This window comes from Pyxicephalus adspersus, chromosome Z (genome assembly GCF_032062135.1).
Source record: "Pyxicephalus adspersus chromosome Z, UCB_Pads_2.0, whole genome shotgun sequence".
Taxonomy (NCBI): domain Eukaryota; kingdom Metazoa; phylum Chordata; class Amphibia; order Anura; family Pyxicephalidae; genus Pyxicephalus; species Pyxicephalus adspersus.
In genome coordinates this window covers 73,850,361-73,873,558 of record NC_092871.1, presented here as the reverse complement: position 1 = coordinate 73,873,558, position 23,198 = coordinate 73,850,361, and the positions used below count along the sequence as shown (strand labels likewise).

Genomic DNA, 23,198 nt, shown 5'->3' with positions numbered 1-23,198 from the left:
TTTGTTCTGACCCTGCAAGCCACAATTAAGAAGTTATGGACTTAATGGACTCATGACTGGAAAACCAATTTTGCATTATCTGGTTCAACTCCTACATCAATCCTTGTCTTGTTGCTTGGCTTTCCTCCCAGGGATTCTGCTATTCTCAAAGACTCTCATGTCTGTGCAGCCACCTTCTTTATTCCCTCTCCCATGCTTCTAAGGTCAGCTAATATGAGATTATTATGTTTGGATAGTTGGTATAATTGCATTTCTCTAATCCTTGGAATCAATATACAATAAAGTGGATCCCCCACCCCCATGTCTTTCTTCCCATCTTTTTCTCTCTCCTTTTTACCCTTGCTCTACCCTTGATGTCCCTCGTCCTTTCCTCTTTATTTTTATATTCATGTGATTTCCCCCAGACACTTTATGAGAGCTACAAAGGCATAGGTCATTATTGCTAATATTACTGTTATTTCTCTATATGTCAAATATTTCAGTGTACCTGAATAGAAGAGAATAGTCTTGACTGATGTGAAAAAAATGTCAAAAATTTGGCACAATTTTGTTGTGCAGCTTGACTCCAGTGCATTGGGAACTAGTATCCCATTTTGCAGTAAAGTTCCTTGGTATTCTGAGAAATGTAGAATAAAGAGGATGGTATATCATTTTTCTCAAGGGCCTTTTTCATATTCAACTAGTCACCTTGGCTACACACACATATTGAAAGGCCTTCCATGTGCATCATTGCTAAGTATATCATCCTAAACCTTGTTTGATAAAAAAAAAAAACTCAAGTGGATATTATTAAAATTTTGGATTACTTACATGCCTCCGGGATTCCTTAACTAGATACTGCAACTAGGGAACCTATGGATGCTCTAATTACTTGGAAGAACGTGCCATAGTTATCAAAAAAAAAAAACAACACATGTAAATCCCCAGGCCCAACAAATTTACAACTTTCTACATTTTTTCTTTTTAATATGGTATATCTTGTATTTTCTCTCGGTATTCCTTCACTTGTCATTCTAGTCTTCCAAATGATTCTCAAGGTACTTATTACCATCTTAAAAGAAAGTAATGACCCTCACATTTGCCTTCTCAAATAAAACCAGTAAGCTTTATTGAAAATTCTCACACACTGATTTTTCATCTTTACAAAATTTTACTATTTGTTCAGTTAGTTTTTATTAAAACCAGGAAGGCAGGGGATAATGTCGTTTACGCCATTGGGATAACGTCGTTTACGTCATTAAGCTGAATTTTGTTTTGTATACAGATGCAGAGGTCTTCAACCAGATGGACTTTTTTTTTATGAAAGCTACCTTATACAATATTGGTTTTAGTGCTAACATGCTTTCTTGGATTAAAGACATTTATTATGGTCACATTTCTTTATTATTCTCTATTTTCAATGGTATAAGACAGGGTTGTCCCTTATGCCTCACTGATGTATCCCCTTGCCATAGAACCTGTCCTCTGCATCAGGAGGCACTGAGATTATCCATGTAACTCATGAATCTCTCATAGGGTAGCAGCATATGTGGAGATTTTAATATGTTCCCTTACTAACCCTTGCATCACAATGCTAGATTTTCTCTTTCCAAATTTCATAGGTATGTTTCTCTTTGAAATTTCAAAATTGATCTCTCTAACATCAAGTTGTTCAGCTTGAAGCTCCCCATTTCCAAGAACTGCACTTTGAAATTTCCTTAAGTCAACTCTATACTCCACTTTACTTATATATTTATATGGTCCCAAAACTAATTTTAGTAGACATACCCTGTCTCCCAAAGAAATCTTGCCTCTCATTTAGGCAGTGTAGTGGACTGGTGTGGTCATTTCCCTTGAAAACAATGGGTCTCTCCAAAGAATACTCATTCTTCTCCATCCCTTATATTACCGTACATTTACTTTCCATTCTCTCTGCACACCAAACCACTGAACCCACTTAGTGAGTCTACCAGAGATTTCCTATGTTGGCGTTTCCTCTCTCCATCTTCTATCTTTTCTATTTTCCTTGACATGGACACTCAACATGACCTCCAGCACAACACCACAGATCTCTTACAATGATATCCATAAGACTCTCCTTCAAATTCGGTCATCAAATTAGTCTAAATCTGCACAATAACACAAGCAGAATACAAATATCTAAAAGACAAAATGTATAATGGGTCCTTGAAAATATTTCAGTTTTATCAGTTGGTGGAAAATCCAAAAATGCTCCACTTGTCCATGCAATTTTGGAAACTTCCTTTAGTAATGAGACGAATTCCACCAAGACATATGTTTGAGATCAGACTCTTGAACATCTTTATTTAGTTTTATGTGTTCTAGTGTTTAATGTGTCCTTAAAATTTACCATTAAATAACTGTATAACTGTATAAGTTATTGCTGACCAATATGAGAGAAGAGTATATACCACTTTTGACTCTGATAAGTGGCCTAGTATTGTTATCTGTAATTATGTAATAAATGTTTTTCTTTTCAGAAAGTAGTGTGTTTTCCTTGGCATGCCCCGTGTACTTTCTCCACATGGGCTATCAGCTGTGCTGCTGGCTGGGGCACTATAAGTTATGTATGGAATTATTCTTTGAATAGGCCATACCCACATCCCTGGCTCTTCCTCTTCCCTGGATTACCTTTCCCCACTCTGTTACTAAGCTTTCCTACCCCTTTCGGTTCTTTCCTTACTTGCCCTATTATTGTTACCCACCCCTCTTAAATCCCTCCTTTACAAATATTAAAAGAATAAAGTCAATCTGGTGGAAACTCTGCAGTCTACATTGAGTGAAATAATTAAAAATGCAGCCAATGCTGCTGTATGAAGGTGTGGGCAGTGAGGAGGTAAGTTGGAGAGGTCCTCCTCTCTCAATTTTGCAATTCCACATTGTCTTGCAAACCTGTGGCCTCTGACACACTGCCAGAGCTCTTTCTTCTTCTCTCTTGTCCACTATCTGCTCCTATTGGCCCCAGAGAGATGGAGTGCTTTTTTTAGTATCCCTATAGGCTCTTGGGGAAAACTACTGCAGTTGATAGAGTTAATTTCCATATTGTTGCAGGATTTCACACATGTCATAATCTCTTTATTTAATTTTGGTTTTCATGATACTGTATATTGTATTTTGTTTTAGTCTGTCACACTCCTTTCTTCTTTTTAAATAATGTTATGAAAAACAAACAAAAAACGAATGTGTATGCAAGGGCAAGTTTTTTTCTTTTGGAAAGATTCACCCCCACTCTCCACTCTGTTGATCTTCTATTGTAGGTACAAATTAGGCATTTTGGTAATTTCCACCCCAAACTGACAAAGCTGAAATATCATCAAACTCAATGGTTTATAACTATTGTCAATAAGATAGTTGTGAAAATCCAGGATTTTCAATTGTGATCAAAGCAATTGGAAGGGAGAATCCACCATTAGGGAAACCTGTTCTGGAGGCAGCTTTTCGGGATGAGGGATTTTTCTCTAATTCTTTGCTGTTCATTCTAAGCATACACTTTAGGATTTTTCAGTTAATAATAGTAAACCTACTGTGAAGCTACAGGCTTTCTTTTTGTCCTACTGACTATTATCACTGGCACTAGGTAATTTTCTACAGCCAAACACCAGGTGAGGGTACATTGATGCCTGTTATGGTCCCAACAGTGTAAGAGGAGAGTTTCGATCACCTAATTACTGTTACATGTCTGAGATTATAGGGAGCATTTCTTGGATACAAAGAGAACTATGAGCAATAGGACGCAGATAGCAAAAGAAAAAATCTAAAAATACAGATTCAATCTAAATACATTAAACAATAACATTTTTTAACATTACCGGTTGGCCTATACAGAAAAAATATCAACACAGAATGTTTCAAAATAATGTAGTAAAAGCCTTGCATGAACTTAAAAAATAAAAAAAATACTCATTTGGGTTGGAGTGGCATAGTTAGCTAGAACAAGTTACAGCCTAATCCAGATATCATCGTGCACAGATGCATTGAGAGCACACACTTCCCGACAACCATAAGTTATTTGCAGAACATTTTTCCAAAAAAAAAAAAAAAAAATCAGAAACCATGCTACATAAAGCCAGGAAGAAATTATACATATAAATTCCAGCTATAATGCTATTTTTTTTCTTTATCTGTATCTTTAACTGAAAGAATATACATATGTGTAATTTTAAAAATAATAATATTATTATTACACAGTATTTAAATATAGCCATCATATTACGCAGCACTTAAAGTCCATAGTCATGTCACGACCTGTCCCTCAAAGGGGCCCACAATCTAATGTCACTACCATAGTCATATGTCTTTGATACAGTCTAAGGTCAATTTTAAGGGGAAAGCCAAATTACCCAACTGCATGTTTTTGAAATGTGGGAGGAAACTGCAGTACCCGGAGCAGTCACAGGGAGATCCTGTAATCTCCATGCAGATGGTGGCGGAGTTTTAAACCTGGGACTTAGTGCTGAAAAGGCCAGAGCGTTAACCTCTGAGCCCTGTGCTGCCCAAATTTTTATTTATTTTTAAGAAAAGTCATTGAAAAGAGGCACCACATTTGGACATTTTTCTTTTCTTTTTAGGCCTGGGAGGAGTCACACACATAACACATAACCTTGCAGATTAACTTCTATGTATGACATGACTGTACTAAAACTTGGGCCTAGGGTCAAGATTAAGCTGAGATTTACGCATTTACGTATTTTACACCACCCAGGGACCTTGTTCAAATTGTTAAAAATTAGATGGAGCCTAGAAATTGGCTTGTTTAGACCTAGTTAAACAGTCTATTTCAATTTTATTACCTGTTTGAACTAAACCATTTACTTCATTCCCTTTTTCATCTTGTTGGTTTGATTCTTCAGAACAAGTGTGTCCTCCTTTACCGATTCTTTACTTATAATCCTTTTCCTCATTTAAATCGATTTAAATCTATTAGGCATGACCCACTTTTTTCACAATTTGTACTTAAGTATGCAGGTTTAATACAGCACCGTGTAATATGTTGGTGCCTCAAATTAGTTTCCCTAATGTGAGAAGCCTTAATACATCAAAAAAAAGTTTCCAAATCCTCTAAAATGTTAAGACCACAAACTGTGCTATAATCCTAAAACTGAATCTCTAAGGCTAGTTCAATAGCATTTTACAAACTTTTCTGGACCAATGCACTTCTCCTTATTAAATAATCAGAGACATTGCAAACTGAACTGCTAATATTTTATTTGTTCATTCTTTATTCCCTCATTAAAATGTTAATACCAATTTTAAATAAGACATTTCTCTATGCAGTCAGATAATAGCTATTTGGAAGGGTTGATAGACTGCTGTACTGGTAAACCCTGCATTTTCCTATTTCTTTTGCCTGGGTATTGTGGTTTATCCCATGACCTTGCTCGCTGCTACTATCTACTATCTGGGTTAAACTAACCTCAACTCTGACTTTGGCTTTTACTATCTCCTTCCTGCTGGATTGATCTATTGACTTGCTTTTGTTGCTGACAGCTATTGATACTCATTTAGATCTCTTTTCTGCTGTGGGCTCCGGCTACTGGTTCAGAACCGTGTCGGCACGCAGCAGCAGATCCTGCTCTGTCACAGTAGATTACGAACTTGACTCAGACTGTTCAAAACCAAGCACAGATCATCTAGGGACTACAAATAAAGGTTTAGGAAATGCAACAAAAGATTCTTGATCTGCAAGAGATGTCTGACATTACAACTGGAGAATCCCAGTTTCCACTGCCAGCAAAATTTTTTTGGGCTCTCCAAGCTGTACATAGGCTTTCATTAAAACCCACCAGATTTACCACGGAGTGATCCCAGGTTGGATTAAAATTTCCTTACTGTTTGTTGGGGTTTTGGCATGGGTGTCAAGATTTTCTGGGTGGCATGGATCTGATTTTTGAGAACCCTATTGTACTACTGCTGAAGCCACACTTGGCACACAATTTTGAGAATCTAGTGAAATATTTCATTCACTCTTCTACCTCACCAGCTGGAGCACCCGTTTTGTGTAGAAAAGAAAGACGGGACACTCTACCCTTGGTATACAGGGATTTAAATTAAATAACTGTTAAAAATTGCTACCTTCTTTCTCCGATTCCTAAATTTTTTGAAAGACTTCTGTCAAGATTTTCACAAAACTAGACCTTCACAGGGCGTATAATATTGTCCAAATTTAACCCAGAGAATAAATACTGCCTTTGGGGGAATAGTTATTGACATTTTGAGTGTTTTGTCATGCCTTTTGGGTTGTGCAATGCCCCAAACACTTTTCAGAATTTCATAAATGATGTCTAATATATATGTTGGATCAAATTGTTATAGATTACCCTGATCACATATTAATAATTTGAGGAACATCAGGATTATGTATGCAAAGTTTTTGAAGGACTAGATGTTCCAGATGGCCTAAATATGCCTAGCATGGCAAGATCCATGCCATCCTAGATGGCTTACTCCTAATCCTAGTCAAAAGATTTGTTCCCTTTGCCCAAATTTTGTGGTGTATACCGTGATCTCACTTAAGGCTACTTTTTACTACTGTGGTCCTAACCTCAACTTTTACTTTGGCATGCACTCTCTCTCTCGCTGGATTGATTTATGGACATGCCTCTGTTCCTGAAAGCTATTGATATTCATACATTTCTCTGCCTGTTATGGGCTCCATCTACTAGTTCTTCACCATTTCTGTAGACTCCTGACAGTTACATATACTTTATCATGCCCATATATTAGACTCTTGGTAGTCTAGTTTTAAGGAGTTCTTGGAGGATGCAGTAGATTCTGATACGTTTCTTTATGAACATAGGCTTAGATTTTGCTCAAAATTGCCTTATCCTCTCGATATCATTCCATTTAACTTTGGATTCTTCTCTTGAGCTTTGTTATGGTGACAAGACTGACCCAGGTTGATTTGTTGCAGTTTTTTAACAGTCATTTTACCTTGCAGGTTTGGGTACTTTCTGATACAGTAGTTGAGTTTCCTTTGAGGGAAGGTGTGATTATCATCTCCTTGCATCTATGGCTTAAGTTAAAATTTCTAAGAAAATGCAGATATCCTTTACTGCGATATACTGCATTGCTGTATTGGGTTTACGGTTATTACTGCACATACTAAATCAACAAGCAAAATTATAAATGGGGGCAAGCCAAAGGTAAAGGTTGCAAACAAGTAGTAGCACTGAACATGGTTAAATAGGAAGGTTGATAGGATGAGCGTAAAATCCAACCATGCCCATGCCAGTTCAAAGCAGAGCAGACTGAAGCCAGGTAAGAGAGGTACATGTTGGTGAATCATAACTATAATATCACCTTAGCTTTAATGTTGATCTGTGTTAGCCAGACTTTTTTGTGGCTACTGACAACAAATGTTGGGATTTTTATTTCGGATACTATAAACAACAACAGAGGACCTAATTATTGGTGCCTGAAAAAAATGTGGGGTTAATTATTTATTACCATCACTGATACCAATGCATGTGTCTTTCAAAGTCACGATGCTTATGAATATTACTATACTTGCTATAAATGACAGAAATTCTTTTAAGTTAGCATTGCTGTATGTTTTTTTTTAAAAATTAACAATTAAACATAATTATGATACAAACAATAAATTATTGCAATATACCACCCTGAATTCACAAAAAAACAGCTTGAAATGTGGAGGGTCACATTATAGAGGCCTTTATTTTTAACACTGACCACCTATGCTGTAACAAATATGACAGCTGAGAGTTCTCAACCTACTGGTTAACTGTGTAATTATCACAGACAATTCCCCCTCACAGATGTAACAATGATGTCCTCCAACCAACAACATTGGTCAATTTCTGATGCAGGTAAATGGACACCAAGCATAAAGTAATATATTGATATCTCATACCAGATTCCAACTTCAGAAAATGCTCAGGTTATTGCTAAAACACAAGTAACACCGCAGCTAAGTGTAGCTAAACCATCCCAAATGCTCAGTTGACTGTTTGAGAACAGAATGTTCAGTGGCTAAAATGCGAGTCTGTACCATGTTGGATTTCAAATGAGCACCAAAATCATGCTATAGTAATGCATTACTTGGCACTCAAGTTTTCTCTTCCTATACTGGCAAAAGTGAAAGTAGCTAGAGAAGTGGAAAATCTTTCAGACAATCTAAAAACTCTTTCACAACTGGTTTGAAATAAATTAGGATCTAGGTGCATTACAACAGCAGGATGCAATAAAGCAAGCACCAGGGTTTTTAGAGTTTTTAAAGTTGTGTCAGCAAGTTAAGACTCAATAAATTAATCATTGTTCACTAAAGTAGGTATGATAGAACAAGTGATGGGTAAAACTAGACAGCGAGTGTTTAACTGCAGAAATGGGAGTTACATCTTCACATTCCAGCTTCCAATTAACCTACACTGGTATTTGAAAGAGAAAGTTTTGAAAATGTGTGAATAATCTGGTCAGCCCTGCACTCATTTTTTTGCCCGTTTTCCTCAATGACAAAAGTGGTACAATTTAGCAGTTCATACATCACTGTAGATGATGTATAGGGACTGTTTTCAGTATTTTGTTTCATGTAGAGTTTGTTGTTCCTACTTTATTCATGTTCATCTTCCTTTCTTTCCTACAATCGACTTGATAGTATTTTGAGTGGTGGTAAATTGTGAAACACAGGCACAAAGTGGGCACTTGTGTTACCGGCAAAAGTGTGTTGAATAGACATTATGTGTATGGTTTCTCACATTTTACTACTGATGTTAAACCAGCCTAGATTTGTTCGCAGGGAGGTTCTAGGTCCCATGTTTTCCCAAGGCCCACGGGCCTATTTAGCACAAATGGTGTGAAGTAACAGTGGCTGTGTATGCTTGAGGCAGACTTTTAGTTGTGCATGGGAAAGTACTATCTTGAAAGCTTGCTTCAAATATTTGTTTTGCTTACCAGGAGGCTATTCTTTTGCTTTAAAGCCTGTTACATTGCTGGCACTACCCCTAAGAGGGAAGATTACTTTTTTTTGCGTGTGCCTTTTTTTCCAATAAATAGATGCACTGTCACCTGGAGTTGACTCAATGGCATTTGGTGACAATCCTCACATTTTGTGTTTTGGATGTGGGCAAAAACTCCTTCTGCATATCCCAGCTGACTAGTAAAGAAGCAGTGGGCAATTGTAGCAGCACCATTGTTTTAATGCATCACAGGTTCCGCTTTCTCACACAAACTCTCTGACAGTGTGAGTGGTGGCTTCAGGCGGGTGTCGATCAGGAGGGATGGAAGAGCGGATGTTTCCTTGCTGAACCAGAGAGAAAATGGGGTAAAAGCAGCTGAGACCCTTTTTTAAAAGTCAAAAGCATGTGGTAAAAAAGTTTTAAATCCAGGTAAATATATTTTTGTTCCGGCCAGGTCTGATAAATATTATAAAGCAGAATATTGTGTTTTAGCATGGGGTTAAAGCCCATTTTAATCTCTTTCATATCCCCAAGGCTAGACATCAGGCAGTCTCTGAGGAGATTAAAAGATGTTGGAGTGAGATGTTAATGAGTCTCACAGTAAGTGCAATGATTTTCAGAAACTAAATGAGGTTTTGACCGGCACGGTATACCTTGGATCTCAACAAGCGTTCTCGGCATGTTCCCCTAAATCCAAGTTAAAGATAGCTTTCTCCACAAGGGCAGGGAAGGGCATTGGCAATATAAACATTTGCCATTTAGATTGCATGAGGCCTCAGCCTCCTTCCAGTGGATGATGGATTGCATCCTAAACCCCCTCCAGACGTATGGCACAGCCTACCTGGATGACATGGTTATTTTTAGTTCAGATTTGCAAAGTCATCTGCCCTGTGTGCAGGCAGTAATGGACTCTATATGGAGGACAGCCAACACAAAGAATTGCTCAACAGAGTTAGATAAAGCCGCCTAAATTTGGGGTACATCATTGGTAGGGTAGTCTTCAAGCCCCAAGTCTCAAAAATTGAGGCCATCTAGGAATAACCCCAGCCTAAGTCTAAGATACAGGTAAGAGACTTCTTGGGTATTGTGGGGTAATATCACAAGTTTGTCCCCAACTTTGCCGCCCTAGCAGCCTTGCTCACAGAGCTCATGAAAAAGCAGAAAGCAGGAACAAATACTTGGTCACTTTGGACACTTACCCCCAAAAGGCACCTGCACTGGGTCTTGTGCCATATGACCCCAAGGGTCTTAGTTTTAACCTTCAATTTGTGTTGCTCCTTGCCTACTTATACTTTGTTAGAATCGGGATTCAAACTCAGGGCAACTTCTGTGCCTGGCGGTAGCTCTACCCACTAAGCTACCTGAAGTGCTGGATCCCTCCCTGATCTCATAGTCAGCCTTTCCTGATACCCAGTGCTGTGGTGAACCTTGAACTTCCTGCTCCTTCCCCTGACTTCCTATTTAGGCCCTGCCTTCCTGGTTGCCAGATAATTGTGCTCCCCTTTTGCTACTGTTGCTGCATTGCTTTTTCATCCACTAGCTTGTATACCGATCTTTAGCTACTGAATTACCAACGACTCCTATTGCTTGCTCCTGCTAACCTGATCTACCTGGAGACTGCTTTTGCATTACAACAGCAGGATGCAATAAAGGAAGGTCAAACTAGACCTGATTTCCTCTTTAATAAATAGAGCTCTATATTGGTTTTCCAGGACTTTTGTGACAATGCTCTCACAAAAATAATAATAATAATATTAAAAAAAAACTTTGAAGTGTTGGTGGAGTTTTGTCTTTTTTATCCTGTTTTATGTATTGCATGGCACCATCAATTGTGATCACAATGAGCATTGCTTGAGCACGATAAAGACTACTGCTTGTACCTCAACTTCAGAACCTTAGAAATACTAGATATATAGTTCCTAAATTTTGGTAACTTTTTTTTCCAGTATGTCAGTAATTTCATTAATTATCTACACTGGAATGCCTCATTTTACTATTTTTACTACTACAGCACTCCAAAAATTCTGAAAAGATTCTGAAAAATTCTGATGCCATTACTGTGGTTTAAGGAAAGGAAGTGGAAACAAAAACTGCTCCATGAAAAAATAACACCTATACAGATTGCTGTATTGGCAAAATATGTCCTTTTTACTTATGTACTTTCAGATCATACATATCAGATACTCTCCATAAAGGAACAAGTTAATTGTATGTATTTTTCAGAAATCTTAAGAAATATGACATTGACCTTTTTTTATAATCTACTTCACCAAATGTGTGCATAATTTTACCATGCCATGCCATGAAAGCCAAAACCTTGTTCTGTCTGAGACAGTATGCACTCAAAAGGGCAAATCATCTTGGAACATGCACTAGAGTTGTAGAGGTAGCTATCACATTTACCTATTTCTAAAGAAGGTACTGCTGTTAGAAAAAAGACAAACAAAAACAATCACACACAGAACAATACAATATATACACAATAAAACATGCAAGTAAAATAAATACATATGTTATGGCAGCATGTGCTAGAAACATGAATATATATATTCACATTGTATTCACATTATATAATAATCTGACCCTTATTTATAGCTATTTTACTGTTTTTGTACAGAACATGTTTTTATACAGATTAAGGTCCCACATACCAAGTTTGGGTTTCACTAAATTTATATCCCTTAGTACAACTGTGGATAATGCCTATTGAGACATGTAACTTTCATTAAAGCCAAACTAAAGTCAAAATATAACAAGTCACCAAGAGGTAGATGTTTTTGGAATGATAAGACACACATTAAAGCTTGTTACATGTGTTGGTCTGCTGTGGTGCCACTACTGGAATCAAAAGTTAGGATGGTATAAATAAGATTTAAATTCTTACAAACACCTAATTAGTTAAATAAAATTAAATCAACCATCATTACAAAAGATATCAAATGTTTTCTGTATGCACAATAAAGCACATAAAGTACTGTTAATAATGAAGGACAAATTCTTTATCTTTAAAAGGTTTTTTTCGAATGAACAATGGAGTAATAACTAACATCAAATGATAAAATAAATAAATAAGAAAAATGCAATAGAAAAAACAAACTGAGATTGAAACTAATGCATAAAATAAATTAAAGCTAGTCAATCTACCTTCCTCCGACACTTTGAGTTGACAGATGAATTTAGACCTTGATGAAAGTATACAATTCACACATGTAATGAGCACTGCAGTACTGGTGTATATGAGCTGTATATAATAAATATATGAGCCTCTGAGTACTAAATATTTTTCTCAATTGCTTTTAATATTTTTTTTTACCAAATCTTTGGATTTCAATAAAACAGTATGAAAAATGTATATATATATTGGCAAAACCAATGATATACACGACTGATATACAAAGGAAAGTATTGCAATATTTCAACACAGGGAATAGCTAAAACTGGCTTTTAGAATGGAAGTAATTTTTCCTTTTGTAGGGAAAATTGACCATTGATGTATGGAGAAGATTTTTCCAAATTGGTGGCAACTTGAGACTTGGCAGTCTTATCAATATCTATTGCCCATCTAATGTGTAAAGTAGTCCTGCTATCCTGTTTCTAGCAATTGCCATCACTTATGCAGATAAACAATACTAGAGTAAACATGAATATATTAGCAGTAAACACAGCAATCTGATGATCCTTAATATGGATGAACCACAAACGCAGTTACAAAATTTAACACATGGTTACAAAAACACACAAGAGTAAGCACTGGCAAAGTATATGAGAACATAATGGATTATACTTTTTTAATTGATCTACACAGAAATCAGCACTGCCATTTCCAAAAATATGAATAAACACCAAGCCTAAAAATGAAATAATTTATAAGCTGCCATATGAACAATAATGCATAAACTATGTTGATGTATGGTTTGCTGCTCCCTTATCAAAAGAATGTGGCAAGTTCCAGTAGTACTAGAGATGTGCTAGCAGTGAAACTGTCACGAATATGTGTCTTATGTGACAATTTTATTTTAGACAACAAATACATTACATTTACAAATTTACAAAATAGTAGCATTCACCTTTAGGGAGGGGGAGATCAAATCTAGTGCATTTAAAACCCATAATATTGCCTGAAGCTACCACTCTAGACACTATTTTTTTTCTGAAGAAATGCAATCATCTACCCCAATGCTATAAGGAACATCATTTTTGTTTACCAAAATCATTTTAAAACAGATTTCCAGGTTTATACATTACCATAACAATAAATAATGTTTTAAGCTTGCCTAAGTAATCCAAAAATGTAATTTGATTTGACAAGGTTGATTCACAATAGCTTTCGGTTTAGAAAGATTTTATGTGTATTTTTTCCTCTCTGGAACAAAGAATATCAATTAAATGTGGTATTTATCGCGTGAAGCTACAAGGAAACCATGCCAAAAACTTAAAGCAGACCTTCAATTAGTGTCTTACAATTGTAAATTCTAACTCTGCACATTTGTAAAAGCTACATTAAAGATTTTAATGCATATTTAAATGGTTGGATGTTGTAGTGTTTAATAAATTGGCCTAATTTATCTCCTAGGCAATTAGGACTTTTTTTGTGGGAAAAAAAAAAAAAGTTTGAGGTTAAGGAAATTAAGCAAATAATACTTTTTCCTCTATAAAGAGAAGCCAGGCTAGCTATTTATGATGAAATGCCACAAGGGTTGTTGTGTAGAAAATATCTATCATTAGCAAATTAAAAAATAAAGTACTAGTGTGTGTCACTTCACCACATGAGAGCAGCTTACCTCTCCAGAGATCTGATGGGCAGCATGGACAAAAGAATGAAGAATGAATGCATCAGGACAAACATACCATCACACATATGGAAATAGTGTTTATGGGCATAATACCCACAGCTACTTCCAGACACATAAATGACATCATATACTGCTTCATCTTTGCAAGTAAAACATATTGTTTTCATTTAAACCCTTATTTAAATGTTTTAATTTTGGAACATTTAACTTTTATTCTCTTTAATTTCTAATCCTTTTTCCTGATGTATTGACTGAAATATTGGATGTTTTTTGTTCTTTTAATTTTCTGTCAGCAAACATATCCTACAAGGAGACAAAGATTCCTCTTCTGGTCTTGCACCAGTTTGGGGATGAATACAAATAATGATTGCATATTAATCTCTACAAGATATCTAAAAGGTCTAATCATATTTTTAAAGAAAGTGTGCATCTCTGCATCAGTTTAAATGACATGATACTTATTTTTAAAGTCTAATCAAAGTTAGATTAGTATGTTGCCTACTTGAATTTTTCAGATCAGTTTTGTGTGCATTTATTTGACTTGCATTGAGAAAGAAATGCAAAGCACAAATCGACAGGTTAAGTGCAAGCGTTCTCAGCAGATTATAACCTTTATTCATCTATCTTGTAATATGGGAGCAAAGGAAAACTATGTGTACCCAGAGTCATAGCTGACAAAGACTATGGGTTATGGACTCCATATATGGCATGCACAAAAACCCAAAAGTTTCAGATATTTCTGTTGGTTCAGAGGAGTGGCAAAAAAGTGATTTTTTTGGGAAGTGTAAATAATAAAAAAAAAAAACTTGCTTTGCCCCAAATGAACAAAAGCATAGGTTTGTGCTTTGTTCAGATTGATCTTAAATGCAGGTGTGCCCTTGCCCTAATTATATGGTATTGAAGCTATGCATAAAGGTAAATCTATGTTTAAAAACAGTGACAAAGTAATTTTTGAACTGTCTGCCATTTACAGGATACCTGATTACATGCAGCACTGGGCATTAGCAGAATTTTCAGGAAAAGTGAACACTGACATTAGCTTCCAGGCATAATAATTAATTTTAAGACTGTGTGACCATGTAAAATGTTGAACGACAGAACTTGCTTGCTAATAAAGTTGGGCAGGAAAAGGGGGGGGGGGTAAAGGGGTATAGTATGAAGCAGACCTAAAGCCTGATTTTCCATCTGCTGTATTACTAGAGGAACTGAGGCTATAGTAATACATAGCACAAGGTGCGTTATAAAACTAGCACCCTTTAGTTTCCAGAAGTAATTAAAGTGGAATTTAGTTTATTTTATTGTATTTTTAGATTTATATTTTGTACAGAAATTTTGAAATTATAAGTACAAATATCAGGTCTGATAAAAAGAGTTACCCTTACTTTCTGTGTGAAGGGATAGGAAGAAATATAAAAACTACCTATTTAGTAACTCCATACATACACAAATAGTCCTGCAGTTGTACATGCATATATTAGTAATTTATCACAATGAATGAGCCCATTACTCAAAAGGTGTGCAGAAGGGTATGGCCAGCAATTGGAGGTCTCACTACAACCATCAGCAGTCCCTTTGGTGTCCATGTCTATCTGTCATTATTATCAGGATTATCTGGGCAGAAGTGGCAAGTAAGACTACTCTTATTGTCTCCAGAATGTACCAGGTACTTTGCATGTTTATAAATGTTTGTGTATGAAGAGACCACAGAGACCAGGTCAGACTTGACAAATGTGCCATCATTATCCTAGTCTACCTAAGAAATATGGTATTGCTTCCTGTATGCTTATTGGGCTATGTCCCTCATAGTCTCTAGAAGGAAATTTAAGGGGTTAGGAAAACCTGCATATGATTCTTGCCCTTCACTTTCTCCCAAACTAGAAAACGTTTTGACTGGAATTCCACTTTATCAAAATGAGTTTTGTTGCATATTTGTAAATAATGCATCACCCCTTTAAGTGCAACATATTATTTGTCAGCCATAAACATGGCATACACAGGCCCAGGCCAGTGTCTGGCTAATTATCATCACCTAGAAATTTGATAGGCATGCATGCATGCATCCTGTAAAATATTGTCATAGCAAAAAAAAAAAAACATTCAATATTGTAGGCACATTTTGCTTAATCTAGTGTGCTAACCAAATTAGATTTATTTGGAATGGGGTGACAAATGCAGATTAATCTACATTTCTTTTTCTATTCTTTAAGAATGTACAGTCTCCAATGCATTCTCTACCTGTATTCCCCAAATGTTTCATCCTTCATTGGTCTTGCTTCAGAATCCACTTGAGTGTCTTCTTTGTCTTTTACTGTTTGGACAGAGTTATTACGCATTTAGTGTACATAATAAAAAAAATTGTCAATTATTAATATATGCTAATCAAAATTTGGAATAAACTCCTAAAATGCATATGTACAATGCTCGCCGATTTATTTGTTGGTCATACTGGCAAAAAGCTAAGAAGCACCAGCCCACCACGCTCACATATGTTGATAATTTTTTTACCTACTGTTTTAATGCAGAAGAGGTTTTTCTAAGCAGACTTAATAAAGGCTCTTTAGTATATCCCTCAAACAAAAACCTTAAGTATCAAATATGTAATTTTTAATAATGTCTAATAGAAAAATATCATGCACTCGACATGCAAGTAAACATCTGGAAAATATCAGCAGTAAATTTCAGAAAACTAATAATAGGCTATTATTATTATCCAGTATTTATTTACTAGATTTAGCATAATTGCAGTTGTTATATATATTTTTTTTTTGTATAGCAGTAGGAGTTCATTGATTGGTTTATTTTACTTCCAGGAATGCCTCTATAGAATATTATTATTACTTATGGATAGCAAATAGAAAAAGAGAAGAGCTTTTAGAGAATGTTGGTGTAATTTTCTGGATTTAAAATTATTTTATTTAAACCTTTGTGTGGTTAAATATGCAAAATCAGTTTTTACTTTGCATATATAGAAGCCTAAAGTATATCAATGGTGTCCAATTGGAAAAGCTTTATTTTTTACGGTCATGGTCTGTCAGGATCTGTCTACAAACATAATTTTTAGGGATAGCACACACATCATTAGTCTAAAACAACTGTTTTACAAGACCCCAGAGTCACACCTGCTAATAGTAAACTTGGCTGCCTTCCATTGTTAGTTGGTAACATGCTTTTGACTGTTATCTATTTTTCACTTCATTTATTTATACCTGATGGCAGGTGTACAGCTCAAGAAAAGGATACAATGAACTATGGGCATTCAGAGGTCTCATTTTTGCTTTTTACTGGTTTAGTAAACTGCACAAATTAACAATTATTAAAATGTCTAATGGTCACTTAGGTTTGCACAGTGGCAGTCAGGGACATTTCTAAAGGTGCAGATACAATACACATGCATCTATACAACATTTTCTCCTTCTCTGACCTTAAATGTTAGACCCTTCTGTAAAAAAAAATATTTTTCATGCCATTAGATAACTTTTAAATGAAAAACAAATAAATGTCATACTAAACATAAATTCTTGAGCTGCCACTATTGGAATATAAAGATTAAATACTACAGAATTAGAGGGCACTATATAAATGAAAGATGATAATCAATTAAAAGTTGATGTCAAGGTTTTCAAAGGAAAGATTAGATCTCACCAGAGTACTTTCCCCCTTTGCTACGTTTGATGAAGCACAGGATGAGTAAGATAAGCAGTAGCAGTACAATAGTAGTTATCAGTGCAATAAACCATCCCTCTGAAGCGAATCCTTTTGGAGGATCGACTAAAGCTGTAAAATGACATTAAGTTAAAGATTTTAAGCAAAAACAAATAAACGAAAATGATAAATTTGCTTTATTAAATTATCCACATTTATCCAAATCTGCAGTCAAACTGAATTCTTTGAAATCCTGATAAACGCTTTATGTAATCCTGAGTCAAAACTGAGAGAACTCCAAATTTAAAAAAACTTAGAGATGTCATAGTGGAAAAGAGGCCTCAAGGGAATATAATCAAACAGCCCTTCTCCTTGAATTACCTACACCTTCAGAACCAAAAGTTTTTAAAGCAATTACATTTTTCAGTGGAGAAATATACAAATTGTCAACGTATAAAACGTTCACATCTTACCTATAGTTAAGGTCTGAACTTCATTCTTCCAGATCTCTTCAAAACCGCTGTAGTTTAAGGCCATAAGACGAATGTGATAATTGTTTCCAGATTGCAGTTCACGTATCTTGTACTCGGCATCAGATGCATTGACCACAGCATGGAGCTGCCACTGGTCATCTGGGTATAGAAAGAGTAGAAATATCCAAAAAAGCTATAAAAGCCTTTTCTTTTCTTATATATTTTTTATTGTAGCATTTAGTACATTTTTATTTCATTTAGCAAAATCAAATCTCAACAAACATACATAAATAACAAGAGAATAAATCTGTATTTATGTCTAGGATGATTAAAGCACTGGGTTCAGGTGCACAAAATGCCAAGCAAAAACAGGAAAATTAATATATAGGTCAGTAGCAGATGGAAGGCAAGCAGACAGTAGATTCAGTCTTAACAAATGTCAAAAGAAGTAAAGAATACCAAAGGAAGATAAAGAAACCATATTCTGTCTCTATATCGTATACAACCATCTGTCTTAATCCAGTAAGGTTGAGGTTCATAGTTTGACACAATATGGAAAATGCAAAAAAGATGTAGGAACCTGTGACTATGACAATTAAAGCATATCCAATATACCAAGAATACCTTTTTAATGTTGAATTGTACCAAAGTTTGTACCTAAATGGATAATTTCCAGATTAAATAATAATTCAATAAATAAAAAGTATTTTATGGGAATGTCTTAATTTCTAAAAAACATTTTCAAGAAAATTAATTGAGTTAAAAAAAAAATCCATCTGAGCAGCCTACATCAACAGAAACGCAAAGTGGATATTTTTAAACTTTATCAATTTACTGCATATTTTTTAAAACCTAAACTGTGATTTTTTTGTGCTTATCTACCTTAAGGCCATAACATAAGCCATGTTTTGGAATGCTTCCGAATTTTCCTGTTTCCATTAATAGAGCAGTTACTGGGTATACTGTTGCTTAACCACAGTAACATTGAGAACGGTAATATCTGGTGGAAAAATTTTCCAACTGGAGTTTCTGACAGAGTTAATTTACACACAGTAGGTACACTACTGTGTGTAAATTACCTCTGTCAGAAACTCCAGTTGGAAAATTTGTCATATGCCAAAAATAAAGATCAAGTGTTGGATTGGGTAATGTACTGGGATCATGTTATAATTTGTGTTTAGGTAACATATTGTAAAATAAACAAAATAGTACTTTTCGGAGGTGTTAATCTACCTCCGGGAATACTATCCTCTATGTGGGGAGTGCCCACACAAGCCCTTAAATGAAAAAATCCCCTGTTACCAATATCTGCGGCTTAGAAAGAATTGTTTTTCAGGAAAATGATTTGAGAGAAAAGCTAAGAAACTCCAAATGAGACTTTAAGGAAAGGGGTTCAAGTAATAAACTACAAAAAAAATCCAAAAAAAAAAAAAAAAAAAAGCTAAAATACAACTTTATCAGGAACTTTTATTTAGTAGTAGTAATAAAAACAATCATGTAGTAATCAAGCCAAGTTTTATGGACTGGTGTCCACAGTAAACATTGGTATCTTCTGTCAGAAAACCCTTTTACCCAATATATATATATATATATATATATATATATATATATATATATATATATATATATATATATATATATATATATATATATATATATATACACACACAATATACATACTTTGTTTTAGGAAGCAATCTGAATTAGATAATTGAATACTGTATCAAAGATATCAGACCAGGTGCATGAAGGTCTCTTTAGCATATTTGCTCAAAATCTGTATGGGATAGTGGATAAGACCATTTCACTAAGGAGAAAAAACAATGGAATCGAAATCCAAGGCAAATAAGAAGTACACATGTGTAAAACCTGGATAGGATATGAAGCAGTGGTCTAACACAAAGGGGAACCAGACTGGGAAAGAAGCAGGGTACAATAGGGTTGCAATCTACCAAATCTAATAACACTCAAAATATGGACTGGAACTTCAGTGTCAAAAGTAGCAGAAATGTACAGAAGAAAGGTCATTCTTCGGGCTTCTGAACCAGGCTGGAGCCATATCCTCATTTTGAAGGACATAAATCATAGTCACAAGACATAGGATTTGATTTAGTAAAGTCTGGAGAACATAGACTATAATGGGTGAACGTAGGTGATTCAACAACCTGGAAGGGATGTGGCCCAGGATTGAAAGCATTTGACAGCTCTTCGCAAATGTTTTCTTTAAACCATTCCAGGTTCACTGGATCACACCATAGTATGGTGTGAAGAGCCCAGAAGAATCAGAATACCGTGATACAGGTAGTCAAACCGCGGAGGCTTCTAAATTATATAAATATTAGTATTAACATGAGGAATCTACTAAAACAAACAAGGGAATAGACAGGAGCAGGGCAATGGTGCCTTATACAATTTTCTGGGAGAAGTGGTGCCTTTCCTGACATAAATGCGAGGGTGCAAATATTTTTAGCCATGTCATTACTGAGACGAAAAATATTAGTACATTTAAACAATGTCAAAAATCATTTCAGGAGCATAGAAGGGTACATATCCATATTCCAAATTCAGAGTCACTGCAGGTGCACATTCAACCAAAGGAGGATCAGAAAAGTCAACCCAATCACAGTACAATAGGAGTGCATAACAAAGCTCCAATAAGTACAAACCCCCCTGTTGTTGCAGAAGTCTCCAATCTAAAAGCCAAACAAATCAGATGGATGTCAGCATTTAAATCAACCCGCAGACAAGAGGAGTAGGTAAGTGACAGCTGTCAAGCAATCCAAATAGCAGTAAAATGGAGACAGGATCCAAAGACGTAAAAGGGCAATGTGTCCGGAGGGTGCAGCTGAACACTACAGTGTCCAGAGCAGTAAAACATAAAAATAAATAAATAAAAGGAGTGGATGGAACTATTTTTTTTTTAAGTTTGCAAGCAGTCAATTTATGACAAGGGGATATGTCCCAATTGGCATTAGCAGCACCGGATTCAGCATGGAGAAACTGGTAGGAATCAATGTTCCAACAGACATTACCTCCCCGGCAGTATTCCCGAGTGTGGCTTGGGGCTAATTTTCAGTGCCAAAAGCGGTAACCCTGACCCACACTCGGGGTGAAATTGCCAGGGAGTTAAAAGTCCTACCTGCATCTGCTTCCCATGGCGATGCCAGCCGGGCATACACAAATGCCGGCCGGCCAGCCATCTGCGTCCCCGGTGTGTGAACGTTGGGGACGCGAGGCCAGGTCATCTGCTGGTGAGCCTTAGGCTGGAGGGCGAGACCGTGGGGCTGGTAGGCAGGCTGGTAATAATGTGTATTTTTAAATGTACTGCTTTTACATTTAAAATTACTTATTATTCAGACTGCCAGGGAGGTTAAAGGACTGGAGGGTCCTTACATGGTCCTTACAAGTTATCAGGAGCATGGTGTCCAGAGGGCAACAGAGAGGTTTTAGTCTGACTCTTGAAGTCCAAAGGATCCACACAAAGAAGGGCTAGGCTTAAATCATGGCAACATTTCCTAGTGATGCTGACATGATGATCGCTCTCTTGAAAAGCAGTGAAATGTTTTATCCAGTGATTTACCTGCTTATGTTTCTCTGATAAATTGTTAATTTTGAATCTTTAAATTGAACGTTTCATTTATATGAACAATGACAACAATCATGCAAATTTTATGACTATTCTTTTCCTCCCCTTTATTCCTTTGCCTCTACTAGTACTATTACTGTCTCTCCCCTAAAATCTACTGAGGAAGCCTACACTGGCGAAATGCGTCGGGATAAGGATCCAGCCTCACTGCTCATTAATGTTTGCTCCATATCTATTTTGGCAGTTGAACTTTGTCAAGGAAGAACTTTGTAACCTCCCCTGCAATTTTAGGTCCATGTACAGGGACAGAATTTACTATTACCTTTGTTCATTACATCGTAGACAAATATTGGTCATTTCTTTATGAATTGCACATAAATATTAACCTAGCTATAAATCCCCAGCTTTTTCCTTTTGCTTTGTATCAAATGTTAATGCAATTAAGGATTTGGCTACGAATAAACACTTTAGAGGTAATTGGAAACACCCACCATATTACCATTAGGCATAATAGGAATAAATGATCCTAAAGTTGAATCCTCAGTGATAACCAATACCTTTTATACTGCTGGATCTGAAGTAATGGATGTAAGACCCTATGCTTAAGGATTTTACTCTGTGCCAAGTTTGCAAATACTTTGTATGCAAAACACAGCAAGGTAGTCTTTTGCTAGGACCAATTGAGGGAATGCCCTTTAATAGCAAAATAGTGGAATTTAACAATATTATCCCTGAAGGGTCATTAAGCATTGTGTGGCTCTATGAAACTCTAGTCTTTGCAGGGGGAGGTGAGGCACCAACTCCTGAACAAGAGCTGTGATACCGTGTTTCCCCGATGATAAGGCAGGGCAAATAAGACAGCCCCCCCTTTTTAGGTAAAAATGAAAAATAAGCCCCCCCCCCGCAAATAAGCCACCCACCGATGTACTGTAGTCTTCTTCATGGGTAAATAAGGCATCCCCCTGAAAATAAGCCCTAGAGCATATTTTGGCCTTCAAAAAAAAATAAGACAGTGTCTTATCATCGGGGAAACAGGGTAGTACCACGAAGGTCCGTGGCAGACCCCTAATTTGGAAGTTGCTGTGCCTGGATCAATTGCTTGGATCCTTTTGATTGTCTTTAAAAACTACAATTTCCTTCCTGAAGGGCCTCCACAATTTTTACATGCCCTTCCAGGACCTTGGAGGCATCATCCAACCTCGATCCAAAACCATCTGTTTGTTGCCCTTTTTTCCAATAGTGCTGAAAAGAGCTGCTGTGTAGATAGTAATTCTTGACCATCAAGCCCAATTTGGGCATAAAAGGTCATGTCAGGGTCACTCTTAATTGCCAGTGCACTGGGGAATTGACAGGTTGGGAGTCATATGGCTTGTGGTATGTGCTATATTCCCGTGGGTCCAACACCATGTTGAATGGTCCACCATTGTACTCACCATAGTCACCACAAGCTTTACCTTTTGGTTTAAAAGGTGGCCACATAGGTACAGATAGTGGAAGCTCACTGGGTATTAAGGAGTTTGCTCTCAAAATCATAGAGGGCTAAGTAGTAGCATGAGATCCAGTGTTTTCCATACTGGAATGGACAGAATCAAAATGTGGCTCCACTTCTTGTTATACCATGAGAGGAAAGGCATACAAGATAGACAGAAAATGGTAGGAGTAGGGTGTGGGTGCAATGAATTATTAGTTTTGCTGTACAGTTTATTCTGGCCTATGTGACACTTCAGCTAGCAACATATTTGTGTGCATTGATTAAAGTTATTTAAGAAAACCTAGGTATTGATTTTCTACT

General features: G+C 36.2%; 1 protein-coding gene across 3 annotated transcripts in view; it reads right to left on the bottom strand.

Moving 5' to 3' along the window:
* The window catches only part of L1CAM (L1 cell adhesion molecule), a 214,613-nt gene that overhangs the window by 10,286 nt on the left and 181,129 nt on the right, over window positions 1-23,198 (bottom strand). For 2 of the 3 annotated variants that reach the window (XM_072431770.1, XM_072431772.1), the window contains 4 exons: window positions 17,821-17,979; window positions 17,348-17,479; window positions 15,941-16,013; window positions 13,694-13,705 (listed from right to left, as the gene is read on the bottom strand). In XM_072431770.1, the coding sequence (XP_072287871.1) occupies window positions 13,694-13,705; window positions 15,941-16,013; window positions 17,348-17,479; window positions 17,821-17,979 (376 nt within the window). The remainder of the gene's footprint in view (window positions 1-13,693; window positions 13,706-15,940; window positions 16,014-17,347; window positions 17,480-17,820; window positions 17,980-23,198) is intronic. The other variant, XM_072431771.1, reaches the window with a different exon arrangement.